The sequence below is a fragment of the Rhinatrema bivittatum genome, chromosome 6 (genome assembly GCF_901001135.1).
Source record: "Rhinatrema bivittatum chromosome 6, aRhiBiv1.1, whole genome shotgun sequence".
NCBI classification, from domain to species: domain Eukaryota; kingdom Metazoa; phylum Chordata; class Amphibia; order Gymnophiona; family Rhinatrematidae; genus Rhinatrema; species Rhinatrema bivittatum.
Window position 1 is genome coordinate 253,395,758 of NC_042620.1, and position 18,213 is coordinate 253,413,970.

Consider the following 18,213-nt stretch of genomic DNA (forward strand, 5'->3'; position numbering starts at 1 on the left):
TATCTCTTGTAAAATTGCTATCATTTAGTTCGGATCTGGGAAGGCTTGTTTAAATAGCCAAGTTTTAAGTCTTTTTCTAAATGTTGGAAGGCAGGGTTCCTGTCTCAGTTCTGGTGGGATGGAGTTCCACAAAGTAGGTCCTGCTGTGGAGAATGCCCTGTCTCTGAGAGTCTTATGGTGAAAGGTTTTGGCAGGAGGAGCCTGTAGTGAATCTCTGTAGGACTCTCTGATTGGTCTGTCGGAGGTATGTTTTTTAAATGGGATTTGGAGGTTAAGTGGAGCGAGTTGATGGAAAGCTTTGTAGATGGTGGTAATGGACTTATATAAGATTCTATAGTGAACTGGTAGCCAATGTAAGTCTTTGAGAATCGGGGATATGTGGTCTCTTCTTCTTGTGTTTGTCAAAATTCTGGCCGCCGTGTTCTGAACCATCTGGAGGGGTTTACTGTGGGAAGACGGTAGACCTAATAGAATGGAATTACAATAATCTAGCTTAGAGAAGATTATTGATTGCAGGATTGTTCTGTAGTCGTGGAAGTGGAAAAGTGGTTTAATTCTTTTTAAGACGTGCAGTTTATGAAAGCAGTCCTTAGTGGTTTGATTAATAAAAGATTTTAGATTTAGCCAATTATCAATGATTGCTCCTAGGTCTCTTACTTGTGCTGTTTGAAAGCCGCTTGGTGGATTTGAGGCGAGGTTACTGTTTTCGGGGGAAATTATGAGAAGTTCGGTTTTTGAAGAATTTAGGATTAGATTTAGACTGGAGAGGAGGTTGTCAATTTTTTGAAGGCAGTTTTCCCAGATTTTAATAGTATTTGTGAGGGATTCTTTGATGGGGATGACAATCTGGACGTCATCTGCGTATAGAAAGTATTTGAGGTTCAGATTGGTTAAGAGTTGACATAGGGGGAGGAGGTAAATGTTAAAGAGCGTGGGGGGGGAAAGAGAGGAGCCCTGTGGGACTCCTAGTGTGGAAGGATAAAACTGTGATTCTTTGTTATGTATTTTGACTTTGTATCCTCTGTTTCCCAAGAATGATTTGAACCAGGCAAGTGCCATGCCTGTTATTCCGATGTTTGCTAGTTGATATACAGACAAATATACAGACAAATACAGAGACTTCAGGAACTCCCCTGACTGTACTGCCATTATCACTGAGAGCAAGGTTTCTATGCGAAAATGAGTCACTTGCAAATGACTTGACACCTTTGAGATCCAGGATGGGACGAAATGAACCCTCCTTCTTGGGTACAACGAAAAGCAAAATTGTTTACCTTGTAATAGGTATTATCTCAGGACAGCAGGATGTAGTCCTCACATATGGGTGACGTCACTGATGGAGCCCTAGTGCGGGAAAACCTTCTGTCAAAGTTTCTAGAAACTTTTGATTGGCACTCTGAGCCCACTGAGCATGCCCAGCATGCCATGATATTCTCTGCCACAGGGGTCTCTCTTCAGTCTCGTATGTAGCAATAAGCTTTAGCAAAAATAAAATAATAAAAGGTAACATACCCAACTCCGCGGGGTGGCAGGTGGGTTTCGTGAGGACTACATCCTACTGTCCTGGGATAACACCTATTACAAGGTAAGCAATTTTGCTTTATCGCAGGACAAGCAGGATGCTAGTCCTCACATATGGGTGATTAGCAAGCTAGAGGCTGAGTCATTGTGTACTGAAGCAACAGTGAAGTATTGTTGGTGAAAATGAGTCAGCCGAAGATCATAGCAGGTTGGATGTAGAAGGAGTTGGGATTATACTGGAAACAAGTTCTTTAAGACAGATTGTCCATAGGCTGAATCTTGTCGTCCTTCTTTGTCCAAACAGTAATGAGCTGCAAAGGTGTGAAGAGAACTCCATGTTGCTGCTTTACATATGTCAAGGATTGGCACTGAACGATAGTGTGCTATTGAGGTTGACATTGCTGTTACTGAATGTGCCTTTACTCGCCCTTGGAGAGGAAGGCCTGCTTTTTCACAGCAAAATTGTATGCAATCTGCTAACCAGTTGGATATAGTATGTTTACCCACTGCTTGACCAGGTTTGTTTGGATCATAAGATACAAAGAGCTGAGTGGATTTCCTGTGGACTGCAGTGCGGTTTAAGTAAAATGCCAGCGCACGTTTACAGTCCAAGGTGTGTAAGGCTCTTTTCTCCTTGATGGGAATGAGGCCTTGGAAAGAATGTGGGTAAAACTATGGATTGGTTCAAGTGGAATTCCGTAACTACTTTGGGAAGGAATTTTGGATGTGTACGGAGAAACACTCTGTCATGTAGGAATTTTGTATAAGGTGAGTATGTGACAAGTGCTTGCAACTCACTAACCCTTCTAGCCGATGTAATGGCTATAAGGAAGATAGTTTTCCATGTGAGAAATTTAAGATCACAGGAATCTATGGGTTCAAAAGGAGAACGCATGAGTCTTGTTAATACCAAATTCAGGTCCCATTCCGTTACAGGTGGACGAATTGGTGGTTTAAGGTGAGTTAAAACTCTCATAAATCTACTGACGAGAGGTTGCGTTGAAATAGGTGTATCTCCCATCTTGTTATAGTAAGCTGAGATTGCACTTAAATGTACCCTTACAGATGACGTCTGGAGACCAGAGTCTGAAAGATGGTACAAGTATTCTAGTAGAGAAGTTGTGGAGCAGGAGAAAGGATCAATACTCTTGTGTGCACCACAAACTAAACCTTTTCCATTTTGAAGAATAGTTCTTTCATGTTGATGGTTTACGTGAAGCTAGAAGCACTTGAGATACATTGGTGGAAAGATTGAGTGGTTGTAAGATTAAGTTTTCAACATCCATGCTGTCAGGGATAGGGACTGAAGGTTGGGATGGCGCAACCGACCCCGATTCTGAGTTAGGAGATTGGGAGCTACACCCAGATGAATTGGATCCCTGCCTGAGAGGTCTAGAAGTGTGGGAAACCATACTTGTCGAGGCCAATACGGGGCTCTGAGTATCATGGACCCCTTGTCCTGTTGTAGCTTCACTAAGGTTTTGGTTATGAGCGGTATCGGAGGAAACGCGTATATAGTAGGCCTGAGGTCCAAGGGCGAGCAAAGGCGTCCTTGGTTGGCTGGTTTTTCTGTTTGTGTAAAGAACAGAAGTTGTCCACTTTGTGATTCAGGTGTGATGCAAAGAGGTCTATTGTCGGTTGACCCCAACATTGAAAGATCCTGGTCGCTACTGAGGGATCCAGGGACCATTCGTGTGGTTGGAACTGACGACATTGTGAATGCCTGCCAGATAAGTGGCCCGGAGAAACATTGAGTGTGTTAGGGCCCAGGCCCAAATCTGTGCAGCTTCTTGACAAAGGAGATACGAGCCTGTACCTCCCTGTTTGTTGATGTACCACATGGCTACTGGTTGTCTGTCTGGATCAGAACAGTCTTGTGTGAAATGCAGTCCTTGAACGCATGCAGCGCATAACATATAGCTCAAAGTTCTAGAAAATTGATTTGAAATGTTGCTTCGAGTTTTGTCCAAGCCCCTTGGGTTTGGAGATTGTCTATGTGAGCTCCCCAACCCACGGTGGATGCATCTGTAGTTAGAGTTATCTGTGGGACTGGTTGCTGGAAGGGTAGGCCCTTGCGCAAGTTGTCCATGTTTGCCCACCAAAGTAGAGATGAACGTAGCTGGTGGGTTACTTGAATTGGATAATGTAGTGGTTGAATGGCTTGGATCCATTGTGATCTTAGAGTCCATTGGGTAACCCTCATGGCGAGCCGTGCTATAGGAGTGAAATGAACTGTGGAGGCCATATGGCCTAGTAAGGTTAGAAACTGATGAGCTGTCGCTTGGTTTTGTGAGTAAATGGTTTTTGCCAGGAGTGAAAGTGTCTTTGCCCGATTTTCGGGTAGAAAGGCTCTTGATAGGATAGTGTTCAAGTCTGCACCTATGAATTGAAGTAGGTGAGATGGAGTAAGGTGGGATTTTTGATAGTTGATGAGAAAACCCATGGAGTGAAGTAGGGAAATCGATCGACTGAGAAAAGTGAGAGCTCCCTGTTGATAGTGACTTCTGATGAGCCAGTCGTCTAGATATGGAAAGACATGGACACTTTGTTTGTGCAAGTGTCCTGCTATTACTGCCAGACATTTTGTGAATACTCTGGGAGCAGAGGCTAGTTCGAATGGCAGAACTCTGTATTGGAAATGTTGATGCCCCACCATGAAGCGGAGGTATTTCCGATGAGGAGGGAATATTGGAATGTGAGTGTAAGCGTCTTGAAGATCCAGAGAACAAAGCCAATCTCCTGTTTGAAGAAGTGGAAGCATGGTGCCTAGAGACCATCCTGAACTTTTCTTTCTTCAGAAATTTGTTGAGATTTCTGAGGTCTAGGATGGAACGTAGGCCTCCGGTTTTCTTTGGAATGAGGAAATAACGGGAGTAGAATCCTCTGCCCTGCTGAGTCCGGGGCACTAGCTCTACAGCCCTGGCTCTCAGAAGGATGGATAATTCTGCTTGTAGATGGATTAGCTGAGATTTTTCCAGTAGAGAAAATCTCGGTGGAGATTCTGGTGGAATTGAGAGGAAATTGAGTTTGTAACCTCGAGAGACTATGGAGAGTACCCATTGGTCTGATGTAATTCTTAGCCAATGATTGTGAAAATAGGATATTCTGCCTCCTACTGGTAGGTCTGGTCGAGGATTTAGGAGGTGGTTTTGTTCTCTGGTTTGTGTTTCAAAAACCTGCAGCTGGCCCTGTCTGTGGAGAAGGTTGCGGGCGAGTAGTTCTCGGTTGTCTGGCTTGGGAACATTGTTGCGGCCTAGTGGACCTGCCCCTCGATGCTTGGGGGTAGTACGGGCATCTGGGTTCTCACCTGGGAGGACGACAAGGAGGCTGTGTAGAGGGTTCTTGTGGGACCTGTGACAACTGACGTAAGGTCTCTGTATGTTCTTTTAGTTGTTGCACAGCATCCTGGAACTTTGAACCAAAAAGGTTATCCCCCACACATGGCAAGTCAACAAGTTTGTCTTGGACCTCAGGCCTAAGGTCAGAGGCCTTAAGCCATGCCCATCGTCGAGCGCTAATCCCAGCAACTGCTGTTCTGGAAGCCGTCTCGAAACTATCATAGGCCGCCCTGACTTCATGTTTCCCGGCTTCTAGGCCTTTATGAATTATAGCCTGTGCTGCTTCCTGAAATTGTGATGGTAAAGATGTGGTGAATTCCTCCATCTGCTTCCACAGATTCCTCTGATACTGTGTCATGTAAAGTTGATAAGAGGAAATTTTAGTGTTCAGGATAGCCCCTTGATACACCTTCCTACCCAGGGAATCAAGAAATCTGTTATCTTTTCCTGGGGGGGTTGAAGAATGTGGACGAATACGTTTGGATTTCTTCTGTGCAGATTCCACTAGCACAGATTGGTGTGGTAACTGTAATTTTTGCTATCCCGGAGCAGCCTGCACTAAGTATGTGGTGACTACTCGTTTGTTGACAGCAGAGACAGAACATGGGTGCTCCCAGATATGATGCTGGAGATCCAGAATTACCTCATGTATTGGGATAGATAAAACTTGTTTTGGTGGGTCAACAAACTGAAGTACTTCCAAAGTTTGTTGCCTTGTATCTTCTTCTGCAATCAATTTAAAGGGGATGGTATCTGCCATCTCTTGTATGAAGGTGGAAAATGACAAATCCTCTGGTGGGGACTTTTTTCTTTGTTCTGGAGGTGAAGGCTCTGACATGAAGTCCTCAAAGGATGTATCAGTATGATCATCGTCCCAGGTGTCATCCGGATCATCCCTGTATGGAGAAAGCGGGGAAGATCTGGGTGGAAGATGAAGGCCCGAAGGTCCTGGTTGTGGATCATCCGATGGAATTACTGGAGAAGTGTCCTCTAATGTTTTTGGTGGAAGGGTATTGATGACATCTTGGTATCTTTTCAAGAGACGCTGAAAAAAATGCCAAATCATGTTGTTCTGGAGCTTCTGATAGCGGCTGCATCGATGGCAAGGTAGTCGGTATCGATGCAGGCGTCGATGGAAGTGCTAGCAATGGTATTGAAGAGGTTAATGGTGCTGGCATCGAGATTGGCCTCGATGAACCCGTCGGTATCTGTGCGTAGATTGACATCGGCGCCGTAATTAACCTCGGTGCGGGCATTGAATTCGAGCCTGGCACCGACACCGGCATTTCCACGTTTACCGGCATCGGTGCTGTGGTCACCGGCATCGGCGGGAGCGCCGGAGTTGCTTGTTGTTCCTAAAGAGCCTGGATGACCGCTTGTCTGATAAGGACAGACAATTCCGGCGTTACAACTGATGGAGTCAGAGCAGTTGTACGCGGTGGCAGAGGCTGTGATGGCAGATCCTGCATAGGGCCCTGTGGAGGTTCTGGTGTCGATGGTTCCTGAGAAACAGGCCCAGGCGTGGTAGGAACCGAGGTATCTTGGCTCCGTGGCCATTTTGCCGTCGATTCTTCCGGGGGAAGAGAAGATTCCGACGTCGATGGACGTCGGTGTCGATGACGATGTTTGGTCTTGTGTTGATTGATGGACTTCAGCGATGCTGTTGATGACGCCGGGGAAGGATGGTCCCCCGATTCTCCCGGGCGATGTTTTTTGAGTAAGACCGGTTTAGTAGCTCCGGCCGGAGACGATTTCAATGACGTCGAGGGAGATGGAAGGAATTGAAGGTGGAACAAATGTTCCATTTTCTCTTGACGAGCTTTTCTTCCTTTTACTGTCATCTCCGTGCACTTTGGACAGGTGTTAACATCGTGTTTTTCCACTGAGGCACATCACATACTCGAGGTGTGGGTCGGTGATGGACATTGTCCGGTTACATATAGGACATTTTTTGAAGCCCGTAGACATTTTCGATTCACAGCCGTTGATGAGAAAAAATGAAATTCTTGAGAAAAAATAATTTTACTCTAAGAGTAAAATATGAGACAGAGGTACTCACCAGCCGGTAGAGAACCCCAAGAGATCCCGATGGGAGAAAATATGTTTTGAGAAATATGACTTTTCAATCAGAAATTGTTGTGAGAGACTTGCAACGGCTCCTGCTCCGCGAGGCCTACAGCAGCGCGGAAAAACGAAGACTGAAGAGAGACCCCTGTGGCAGAGAATATCATGGCATGCTGGACATGCTCAGTGGGCTCAGAGTGCCAGTCAAAAGTTTCTAGAAACTTTGACAGAAAGTTTTCCCGCACTAGGGCTCCGTCAGTGATGTCACCCATATGTGAGGACTAGCATCCTGCTTGTCCTGGGATAATAAATGAAATATCAGCCCATATTTTCTTCAGATGTGGGAACTGGAACCACAGTCTGCAGGCTGAGGAGTCTGGACAATGTACACTCCACTACTTGTCTTTTATGGAGAGTTGCAGGGAGACACCATGAATACGTCCCGAGAAACACTGAGAGTTTCTCCAGTGCATAGCCATCTCATATCACCTCCAGAACCCATTGGTCTGTAGTGATCTCGACCAACACCGATAAAATAGAAAGATGACATCCTATCTACTGTTCCTGGAAGTGGGTCAGCACACGTTCAATGGGAGGCTCGGGGTGCTCCACTACCTGAGCCTGCTCCCTGTGTGGACTGCCTGGTACAAAAGGACTGAGATCTATCCAAAGGTCAAGTCTTCTGAAAGGCCACTCCTCTGTAGGGTCAAAAATGTTGGAACCCCCAAGTATGAACGCTGGAGCTGAAGGAATGTGGAGCCTGTTTCTTATCCTCTGGTAATCGAGGAAACGGGGACTCAGCCCACTTACTGGCCATTTTCTCCAGCTCACTCCCAAACAAGAGTGAGCCTTTAAAAGGCAACTTCGTAAGGTTAGACTTCAAGGTTGAATCGGCCGACCAATTTCTCAGCCATAGCTGATGGCTAGCCGCAACTACCAAATCCACTCCTCTGGCTGAAGTGAGGTTTTACGCAAGGAAACCAGAATGGGATTTTTCTTTGGCTCAGACATAGATTCAGCCCCAGGGACTCTCAGCATCTTCAATGTCTGGGATCCAGTAAATTCATCTCTTTGAAAGAATCGCAACATAGTTCTATAAGGTTCCAATCCCGGAGGAATCTCCCCATCCTCCAAGGAATAAGGATTGGCCCCATCACCCGTGCCATCTGAATCCCTATCGGAAAACTGGTTCCAGGTGTACTTAGATGCTTACCCACAGCACCAGGCATGCGGGATTTCACTATCTGTAACTGGGTTAGGTTGGCCGGGGCAGAGGACTACGCCTGAAGAAAAGACTGTAGTCCTTGAAAAATTTCCAGCCAAGAAAAGACTGAAGGATCATTGCCAAGGCCCGGAGGCAGGTGTCCTGAGCAATGATCCTTCAGTCTTTTCTTGGCTGGAAATTTTTCAAGGACTTTCCCTGCTGACAAACTAGTTAGGGGGGCCTCAAGAACAAGCGGCCCTTGTGGCAGCTCTTTTGCGAATCTCGCACTAGGCTGGGAAGAACCGGGCTTAGCAAAATTATTGAATCTCAAACCCTTCCATTAACTGAGTGAAGATTAATTTAACTGTGGTTAAAGAGGATTGGTAAGTATAGTTTTCAGAAATTTTTGGGCTTATAAAAGTTTGGTGAAAGGTGAAATTAAGGGATATATTATTTAGAGTTTGTGTGTGTCTGAGGTAATAACCAAGCCAGAGATAGTTAATTCTAGTGTCTGTCTTTCCCACCCACTCAACCCTTGATTTTTAGGCACGAGACACTTTCTCATTAAAAATCAATCAGGGTCTTATCTAAATATTCTATTGTACCAGCCCTTATTGAAAGTTTAATCATCCCCTTGTAGGATACTAGCTGATTAATTAGTAAATTCACCTGTAAATTTAAAGTACTCTCATTCCAACTCCCTTAGTATCCTAATCTTAACTAGGAACTCAATAAAACTAAGATGAAGGCAGCAGTCCAGCAGCAAGAGGGGGGCTTTCCAGTCTTTTGCATTGAGTGTCACATATATGATTTTTTTGCCCGCCGGTAAGAGATTGTATGTGTGCACTCGGTACAAAGAGCTCCTGGCTCTCAGGGAACGAGCCCGATCTCTGGAGGCTAGAGTAGCAGACTTGGAGGAGCTGAAGGAGACAGAGAGGTACATTGATGAGACCTTCAGGGACATAGTAGCCAAGTCCCAAATCCAGTCTGGCAGCCCCAGTGCTGCCTTGGATCAGAAAGGTCTCCCAGTAGGAGAACATCACCCTGGTATAGCAGGAAGTGATCCTGTAGCAAGGACCTGCTCTCCAGGTGATGTATTGTCCTCTCGCACTGAAGACGTCTCCCAGGGCTACTGCCCAGGATGGAAGGGTTAGGCCGGCCATCATAGTTGGTGATTCGATTATTAGAAATGTAGATAGCTGGGTGGCTGGTGGACGTGAGGACTGCCTGGTAACTTGCCTGCCTGGTGTGAAGGTGGCAGACCTCACGCGTCACCTAGATAGGATTATAGACAGTGCTGGGGAGGAGCCGGATGTCGTGGTACATGTGGGCACCAACGACATAGGAAAATGTGGGAGAGAGGTTCTGGAAGTCAAATTTAGGATTTTAGGTAGGAAGCTGAAGTCCAGAACCTCCAGGGTGGCATTCTCTGAAATGCTTCCTGTTCCACATGCAGGTCCCCAGAGGCAGGCAGAGCTCCAGAGTTTCAATGGGTGGATGAGACAATGGTGCAGGGAAGAGGGATTCAGCTTTGTAAGGAACTGGGGAAATGTTTGGGGAAAGGAGAGACCTTTCCGAAAGGATGGGCTCCACCTTAACCAGAGTGGAACCAAGCTGCTGGCACTAACTTTCAAAAAGGAGATAGAGCAGCTTTTAAACTAGAACAAGGGGGAAAGCCGACAATCACTCAGCAGTGCATGGTTCGGAGAAATGTATCCTTGAAGGATACTAATGACACAGGAGAGTTAGGGCATCCCAAACAGAGAGGTTCCATTAAAAGCAAACATAGTCCATCTGCCTATATGTAAAAAATCACCGAAGCTAATGATTTCCGATCTATCCCAAACAACTGAAAAGCAGGTTGTTAAAACAAACAAAAAATACACTTTGAAATGTCTGTATGCCAATGCCAGAAGTCTAGGAAGTAAGATGGGAGAGTTAGAGTGTATAGCAGCAAATGATGAGATTGACATAATTGGCATCACAGAGACTTGGTGGAAGGAAGATAACCAATGGGACAGTGCTATATCAGGCTACAAATTATATCGTAATGATAGAGAGGGATCAACTTGATGGGGGTGTGGCATTTTATGTCCGGGAGGGTATTGAGTCCAACAAGATAAAGATCATACAAGACACTAAATGCTCAGTAGAATCTATATGGGTAGAAATCCCATGTGTGTTGGGTAAGAGTATAGTGATAGGAATATACTACTGTCCACCTGGACAAAATGGTCAGACAGATGATGAAATGCTAAGAGAAATCAAGGAAGCAAACCAATTTGGCAGTGCAATAATAATGGGAGATTTCAATTACCCCAATATTGACTGGGTAAATGTAACATCAGGACTTGCTAGAGACAAAGTTCCTGGATGTAATAAATGATTGCTTCATGGAGCAATTGGTTCAGAAACCAACAAGAGAGGGAGCTTTCTTAGATTTAATTCTTAGTGGAATACAGGATTTGGTGAGAGAGGTAACGGTGGTGGGGCCATTTGGCAACACTGATCATAACATGATCAAATTTAAACTAATAACTGAAAGGGGGACAATAAGTAAATCTGCAGCTCTAACACTAAACTTTCAAAAGGTAAACTTTGATAAAATGAGGAAAATAGTTAGAAAAAAACTGAAAGGTGCAGCTGCAAAGGTTAAAAGTGTTCAACAGGCTTGGACATTATTTAAAAATACAATCCTAGAGGCGCAGTCCAGATGTATTCCACATATTAAGAAAGGTGGAAGGAAGGCAAAACGATTACCGTCATGGTTAAAAGGTGAGGTGAAAGAGGCTATTTTAGCCAAAAAATAAATTTGATCATGCTATGATCACTATTGCCAAGTGGCCCCACCACTGATACCTCTCACCAATCCTGCGTTCCACTAAGAATTAAATCTAAAATAGCTCCCTCTCTCATTGGTTCCTGGAGCCAATTGCTCCATGAAGCAGTCATTTATTCCATCCAGGAATTTTATGTCTTAGCATGTTCTGATGTTACATTTAACCAGTCAATACTGGGGTAATTGAAATCTCCCATTACTGCACTGGCAAATTTGTTAGCTTCCCTGTTCTCTCTTAGCTGATCATTTTGGCCAGATGGACGATAGTATACTCCTACCCATATAGATTCTACTGAACATTTAATCTCTTGTATGATCTTTATCCTGTTGGACTTTATACCCTCCCGGACTTAAAGTGCTACACCCCCACCAAGTTGATCCTCCCTATTATTGTGGTATAATTTGTACCCTAATATAGCATTGTCCCATTGGTTAATCTCTTTCCACCAGGTCTCTGAGATGCCAATTATGTCTCTCTCATCATTCACTGCTATACACTCTAACTCTCCCAACTTACTTCTTAGACTTCTGACACTGGCATACAGGCATTTCAAAGTGCGTTTTTTGTTTGTATTAACAACCTTCTTTTCAGTTGACATGGATAATTTGGATTCTTTAGCTCAGGTGACTCTTTACTTATAGGCACATGAGCTACTTTTGCTTTTATTGGAACCTCTCTGTTGGGATGCCTTAACCCTCCTGTTTCATTAGTATCCTTCAAAGATACATTCCTCCAAACCATGCAATGCTGAGTGACAGTCAGCTTTCCCCCTTGTTGAAGTTTAAAAGCTGCTCTATCTCCTTTTTGAAAGTTAGTGCCAGCAACCTGGTTCCATTCTGGTTAAGGTGGAGCCCATCCTTTCGGAAAAGTCTCCCCCTTCCCCAAAAGGCTGTCCAGTTCCTCACAAAACTGAATCCTTCTTCCCTGCACCATCTTCTCATCCATGCATTGAGACTCCAGAGTTCTGCCTGCCTCTGGAAACCTGCACGTGGAACAGGTAGCATTTCAGAGAATGCCACCCTGGAGGTTCTGGATTTCAGCTTTCTACCTAAAATCCTAAATTTGGCTTCCAGAACCTCCCTCCCACATTTTCCTATGTAATTGGTGCCCAAATGTACCACATTGGCTGTCTCTTCCCCAAAACTGTCTATAATCCTATCTAGGTGACGCGTGAGGTCCGCCACCTTCGCACCAGGCAGGTAAGTTACCAGGCGGTCCTCATGTCCACCAGTCACTCAGCTATCTACATTTCTAATAATCGAATCAACAACTATGATGACCGACCTAACCCTTCACTCCTGGGCAGTAGCCCTGAGAGACTTGTCCTCAGTGCGAGAGGACAACTCATCACCGGAAGGAGCAGGTCCTTGCTACAGGATCACTTCCTGCTACACCAGGGTAATGCTCTCTAATTGGGAGATCTTTCTGATCCAAGGCAGCATCGGGGCTGCCAAACAGGATTTGGGACTTGGTTACTATGTCCCTGAAGGTCTCATCAATGTACCTGTCTGTCTCAGCTCCTCCAGGTCTGCCACTGAAAGCCAGGAGCTCTTTGCACCGGGTGCACACATAAGATCTCTCACTGGCCAGTAAAAAATCATACATGTGACATTTGATGCAAAAGACTGGAAAGTCCCCCTCTTGCTTCACATCAAGACAGCAGCTTTGAACAGGCAGTACTTCAGAGCTAATTTAACTTCCTTAACTATACCCTCCATCCTCAGGCAACAAAGACAGGTTGTAGTGATCTACTACTGACATGCAAAGCAAACTAATAATATGCAACCTCAGCTTGGGAGTCTCCACTTGCGTGGCTATTAGCTTTCTCCATAAACTAGCAGGATAAGCAGCTTACCTTGAATAGGTTTTCTCTGGAGACAGCAGAATAGAAAAGCCATACCATCCCTCCCACCTCCCCTTTAGAGTTGAAGTTTAGCTTGCTATTGAGTGGCAGGTGGCTGAGCAGAAATGTCCTTACATATTCAGAAAGACATGATAGAGTTTTCTGAGATATGACCATGCTTTTCGTCTCACCATCACTGGATGATTTCCCCACTTGTATCGCTCATTTATCCCACTGTCTACAGAAAAGTCCTGTTACAGGTAAACAACTTAGCTATCTTTCCTAGCCTCCCCTAGCCCCATGCACACTGGGGAGGAATACATAGTAAATAGTTTACAGGTACTCACTGAAGGTGGGGTTCCCCAGTCCTCCAAATGCTCCGTTGGAAAGAGCACCTAAAGGTGTGAACCCAGTTGTCCTTCCAAATGGATCTGATAAAATACATAAATATGAAAATACATATACAAATACATATATACATATCAATAATAAATGAAGTAATTCCCCTTTTGATTTGCACTGTGCTTTTAAACCCTAATTTATAATGGTTTAAAATAAATAATTAAAAGGTATCAATCCTCTTACAAACAATTAAGCACCATCAGTGTGGCCAGTCGTAATAGGCACTTCCAGCATATATTAAACCTTTCACTTGCCTTATGATTAATCATCAGCCAAAAATTTTTTGTATTTAGGGGGAGACATACATATTCATGGCTAGGGAGACTGGCCATCGTTAAAATGTCTATTCTCCCCCGGTTCTTATATTTCTTTACCACCATCTCCATCAGCATCCCCGCTGCATTTCTTAAAAAATGGCAGCAAATCATCTGCAGCTTCATATGGAGGAAAAGGCCTCCCTGAGTTGCTAGGACCATTCTATTTAGACCCAAGAACAGGGGAGGCCTGCAATTACCTAATCTATCTTGGTATTATTATGCAGCTCAGCTTAGAGCCTTGGAGGTGTTACACGGCACAAGGGAGGTTCCTCAATGGGTCAGATTCGAACAAGGGCTCCTGGGAGCATTCCCCATATCCGCATTACCATGGCAGCCGCAATCCTCCTGGAGTGCTTTCAATTACTTCCCATACGCCCTACGTACCACCATGCATTTGTGGCACCGCTGGCAGTCAGTGTTGGTGGGCACAGAAAGCTATTCTTTGTTGACTCATTTGTTCACTAATACTGTGCTGCCTTTACAGGAATGCTCTTTGTCTGCTAAACGCTGGTTGGCAGCGGGGGTTCATAGACTAGGCAATGTTATCCAGCAGGGCGTGTTGCTATCCAAAGAGCAATTAAGCGCTTTACACCCGGAAGGGGCTATAGACTTTTTTCTTTATGCCAGGGTTTACTCCTTTGTAAATAAGGGGTTGCGATTACATGCTGTGAGAACCACTAACACATTATTTGAGACCATGTGCCAATATGCTCCGAATATTAAGGGTATAATCTCTAAAATTTATGCTATGTTCAATGGCAAACTGGCTGGGGTATATAAATATCGAGCATTTTGGGAGCTGGACTTTCAGACACAGCTGGATGACAACGATTGGGATCTCATCTATGTAATGGCCAGCAAATGTTCTATATCAGCCGGGCTCCAAGAAAATTGCTACAAAATGTTATACCGATGGCACTACACCCCGGCTGTACTGCATCGATTTTTTCCCCATGTGTCAGATAGCTGTTGGCGAGGTTGTGGTGAGCGAGGTACTTATTATCATATTTGGTGGACTTGCCCCGAGGTCCGGAGCTTCTGGCACGTGGTATGTCAGTGGCTTATGCAGTTGCTTCAATTACCCTGTGATGCGCGGCCCTGGCATGTGTTACTGGGGCTCCCTATGACAGAATATAATACTCACACACAGAAGCTGGTGTTGCAAGTTTTTATTGCGGCGAGGACAGAGATAGCATTGCACTGGAAACAACCAAAGATACCAAGTTTAGCTGCAGTTCAACAGCGGCTATTCTCTTACTATCAATTAGGTAGACTTACAGCTGTCCACTGGAACAGATTAACTTCCTTCCAGGCTACATGGTCTCCTTTTCAGAAATGGTTGGAAACGCACAATACCACATAGGGATACCAGTCAATATAGTTATAGCTCAGATAACACTTATTACAGGCAGGATGTCTCTTTATAACCCCACTCTAGAAGCCTCAATGATGTAACTTTTCTTTTTCAGGCTTTTGGCCTCGGCTCTCATTCCTGGGGAATCGAACACCTATCATGTCATTGTTCTCACTTACGTATAATGTACTCTATACTTGCCTACTTAGACCAAGTCTCCAGCAGGGGAGGGAGGGAGGTGGGGGTGGGCGGGGGTGTTTCATATGTCAACATGCTGAATGATATATGGCTGTTCAGTTTTGTTGTAGGTTATAATTTATTATGATATTATTTTGATATTATTTTGCCATGTAACTTATACACAGCTGTCTTCTCCTGATTACTACCGTTACCGCAATATTAAGATCTTATGTTACCAATATTGCTGATTTAACCTGGTTACGGCCTATCATTTACTTTTCCAGCAGTTTTGCATATTGCATTGTATACTTGTTTGACAATAAAAACAGATTACAAACAAAAATGTTTTGTATTTTAATTGATTGCAACATAAATGTACTTGTCTTAGTGTCTCTTATATGATGAAAGAAATACCCAGACATGGAGTAGGTTTCCGAAACCTGCATCAGGGGCTGGTAAACTCTCTGTTACCATTAAACACGCCAGCAGATGTCAAATCATTTGTAAGGAACAAATTTTGGCATGAAAGTGTCAACTGGAAGTTACCAAACTTTGACATCTACTGGGGATGGACTGGTGGAGGGAGTAAGAGAGATTGGTGTAGGTTGGAGGGGGAGAAAGAGAGACTAGTAGGACTGGACAGATAGAGAAAGAGACTAATGGGGACTGATTGGAGGAAGAGAGACTGATGAGGGAGAGAAAGAATGGTAGAGCGAGAGAAAGAATGGTAGAGCGAGAGAAAGATTGGCAGGTAGAAAAAGGAGAAACTGGTGGGGTTGGACTGATGGAGATAAAGAGACTGGTGGGAAGAGAAGGGAGAGGGAGAGAGACTGGTGGGGATGGACTGGTGAAGGGAGAGAGAGAAGAGCAACTGGCAGGTCTGGTTGAAGGAGAGAGAGATAGGCTGGAGGGAGAGAAAGAACAACTAGCAGGGATGGACTGGTGGAGAGAGAAAGAGCAACTGGCAGGGCTGGACTGATGGAGAATGAGAAAGAGAGTGACTGGCAGGACTGGATTACTGGAGGAAGAGAGGGGGACTGGTTGAGATGGACTATGCAGCAGAGAGAGAGAGAGAAAGAGAATGGTGGGGAAGGAGGAAGGATGCATGTTTAAGACAGGCCCACATCACTAAAAGGGAGATATGGAGAGAGGTTTGGTACATATGTTTCCTTCCCAAGACCCCCAAATGATATATGTTTTAAATTCTTTTTTATTTAAGAAAACCACCTGTGAAAGGAAAATCACTTAAATCAATTTTGTTGGCGGTCCACTAGCTCTCTCCACACCTTCCTGTTACTAAATTCCACACATGGAGAAACAGGACACCCCCGCTCATAAAACAAGAGGCACTGTTACACCATTATCACAAGGTGCTGGGTGTGCATGTCAGTGGCATCTCTAGACAGAAGAACCTCTTAAGAAAATAGAAACCCTGGCCAATTTCATCTGTCTAGTAAAACTACCACAAAAATTATTGAAGAGCATCAATCAATAAAAATTCTTCTATTCGGGAGGGGGAGAGAAACCCAATATAAACCCTGCATCTCAAGTTCTATCTTAAATATCCTGTGTTCACAGAAACTCCCTCCAACAAAGGATTAGAGTAGGAGTCATTTCCCCTTACCACTTCACCATAAAAAGATAATATTCAAATTCTGGTGTCACCTCAGTAAACAGCATCACAAACACCCTCCACTACCAGGAACATTGTATAAAACAAAATCTTGCTAAAAATGTACTCAGAATCTATAACACCCTAACTGCCAGACTCAAACAACCTTACCTAAAAAAAAAAAAAAAAAAGGCAACATTGTATATATTACACCAGGCCCTAAAACACCAATACACCTCCTATTAGGAAAACAGAACAATTCAGGCTGCTATAGATCCCACACATGCAGCACACAAACAGACCCTCGCCAAATACAGAACAAAGACCATAAAATAGACATACAAATATACAAATGAAACCTGAACTGGAAATCACAAGAAGCCAGGCTGTGTATGCAGTGCAACAGTGGAAAAATAGAAACATTGCCATTCCTCATAAAACATCAAATACCATCAAGAAATATAAAACATCAATCATAACAGTTAAAACATACTAATAAAAAATAAATATTTCAAAATAGCTGATGAGTTGAATAACATCCAATGATTAAAAACTCACAATTTTTTTTAAATTTACCAAACACAAACAAAATATTTCAAAATAGTAGACACAAACAATAATAATTCAAACTAATAGTAATAAAAAAAAAAATCTTCTCTGTTCCATACCTGGGAATTTTTGATTTCCAGCCACCCTGAGATGTCTTGGATTAGTGGGGTGTGATGGTGCGCACAAACTTTCTCCTCTCTGTCATATACACACATTCCATAACACACAAATATTCATTCTCTCATACACACACTCCTTTTCTCACACAAATGCTCTCATTCAGTTCCCTCTTTCTCTCACACACAGGCTTTCACTCCCAAAGGCTCTCTCACACATACATATAAGCTCTCACTCCCACATGCTCCCTCTCTCTCATACACTCATGCTTTTACACATACATGCTCCCTGTATCTAATACATACACATACATGCTTCCTCTCAATCATACGTTCTCACACATATGCTCACACATGCATGCTCCCTCTCTCATCCACACATGCTCTTACACATACAAACACGCTCTCTCTCTTTTCCTGGAGTTTTCGGGGGGGGGGGGGGGGAAGAGAGGAGGTTGTGCGGTTTCTTCACTTTGGCTGCCTGCAGGATGGAGCACACCAGCCGGCTGTAGGGCTTTCTTCTTTCTAGGCTCACGTGGCTCAGCACATTTTAAAGGGCCCGTGGCGGGAAAACGACTGTGGCAACTCTGGATGACATTACAGGGCTTCTACTATTTAAGGCCTGCCCTCCCTTGCTTCAAATGCCTTGGTCAAACTCCTCAGAGTAGCTGTTTGCCATATTGTTCCTGGTTCCTGATCATGCTTCCATTCCTGTGCCTTGCTTTCGGTTCCTGATCCTGCTTCCTCGGAGTTCCTGTGTCTTCTTCTTGTGGTCCCTTGTCTGTCCTCAGTACCTCCTTGCTGTTCAGCCTTGCTTCTGGATTCACCCCTCGGCTTGGACCATGGCTTCTTCTTCATTTGGATTCCTGGCTT

At 44.3% G+C, this 18,213-nt stretch overlaps 1 protein-coding gene across 5 annotated transcripts in view; it reads right to left on the reverse strand.

Annotated features, from left to right (window-relative positions):
• FBRS (fibrosin) overlaps positions 1-18,213 on the reverse strand; it is a 274,396-nt gene that overhangs the window by 12,465 nt on the left and 243,718 nt on the right. For all 5 annotated transcript variants that reach the window (XM_029606818.1, XM_029606819.1, XM_029606817.1 and 2 more), the window contains one exon: positions 13,158-13,241. In XM_029606818.1, the coding sequence (XP_029462678.1) occupies positions 13,158-13,241 (84 nt within the window). The remainder of the gene's footprint in view (positions 1-13,157; positions 13,242-18,213) is intronic.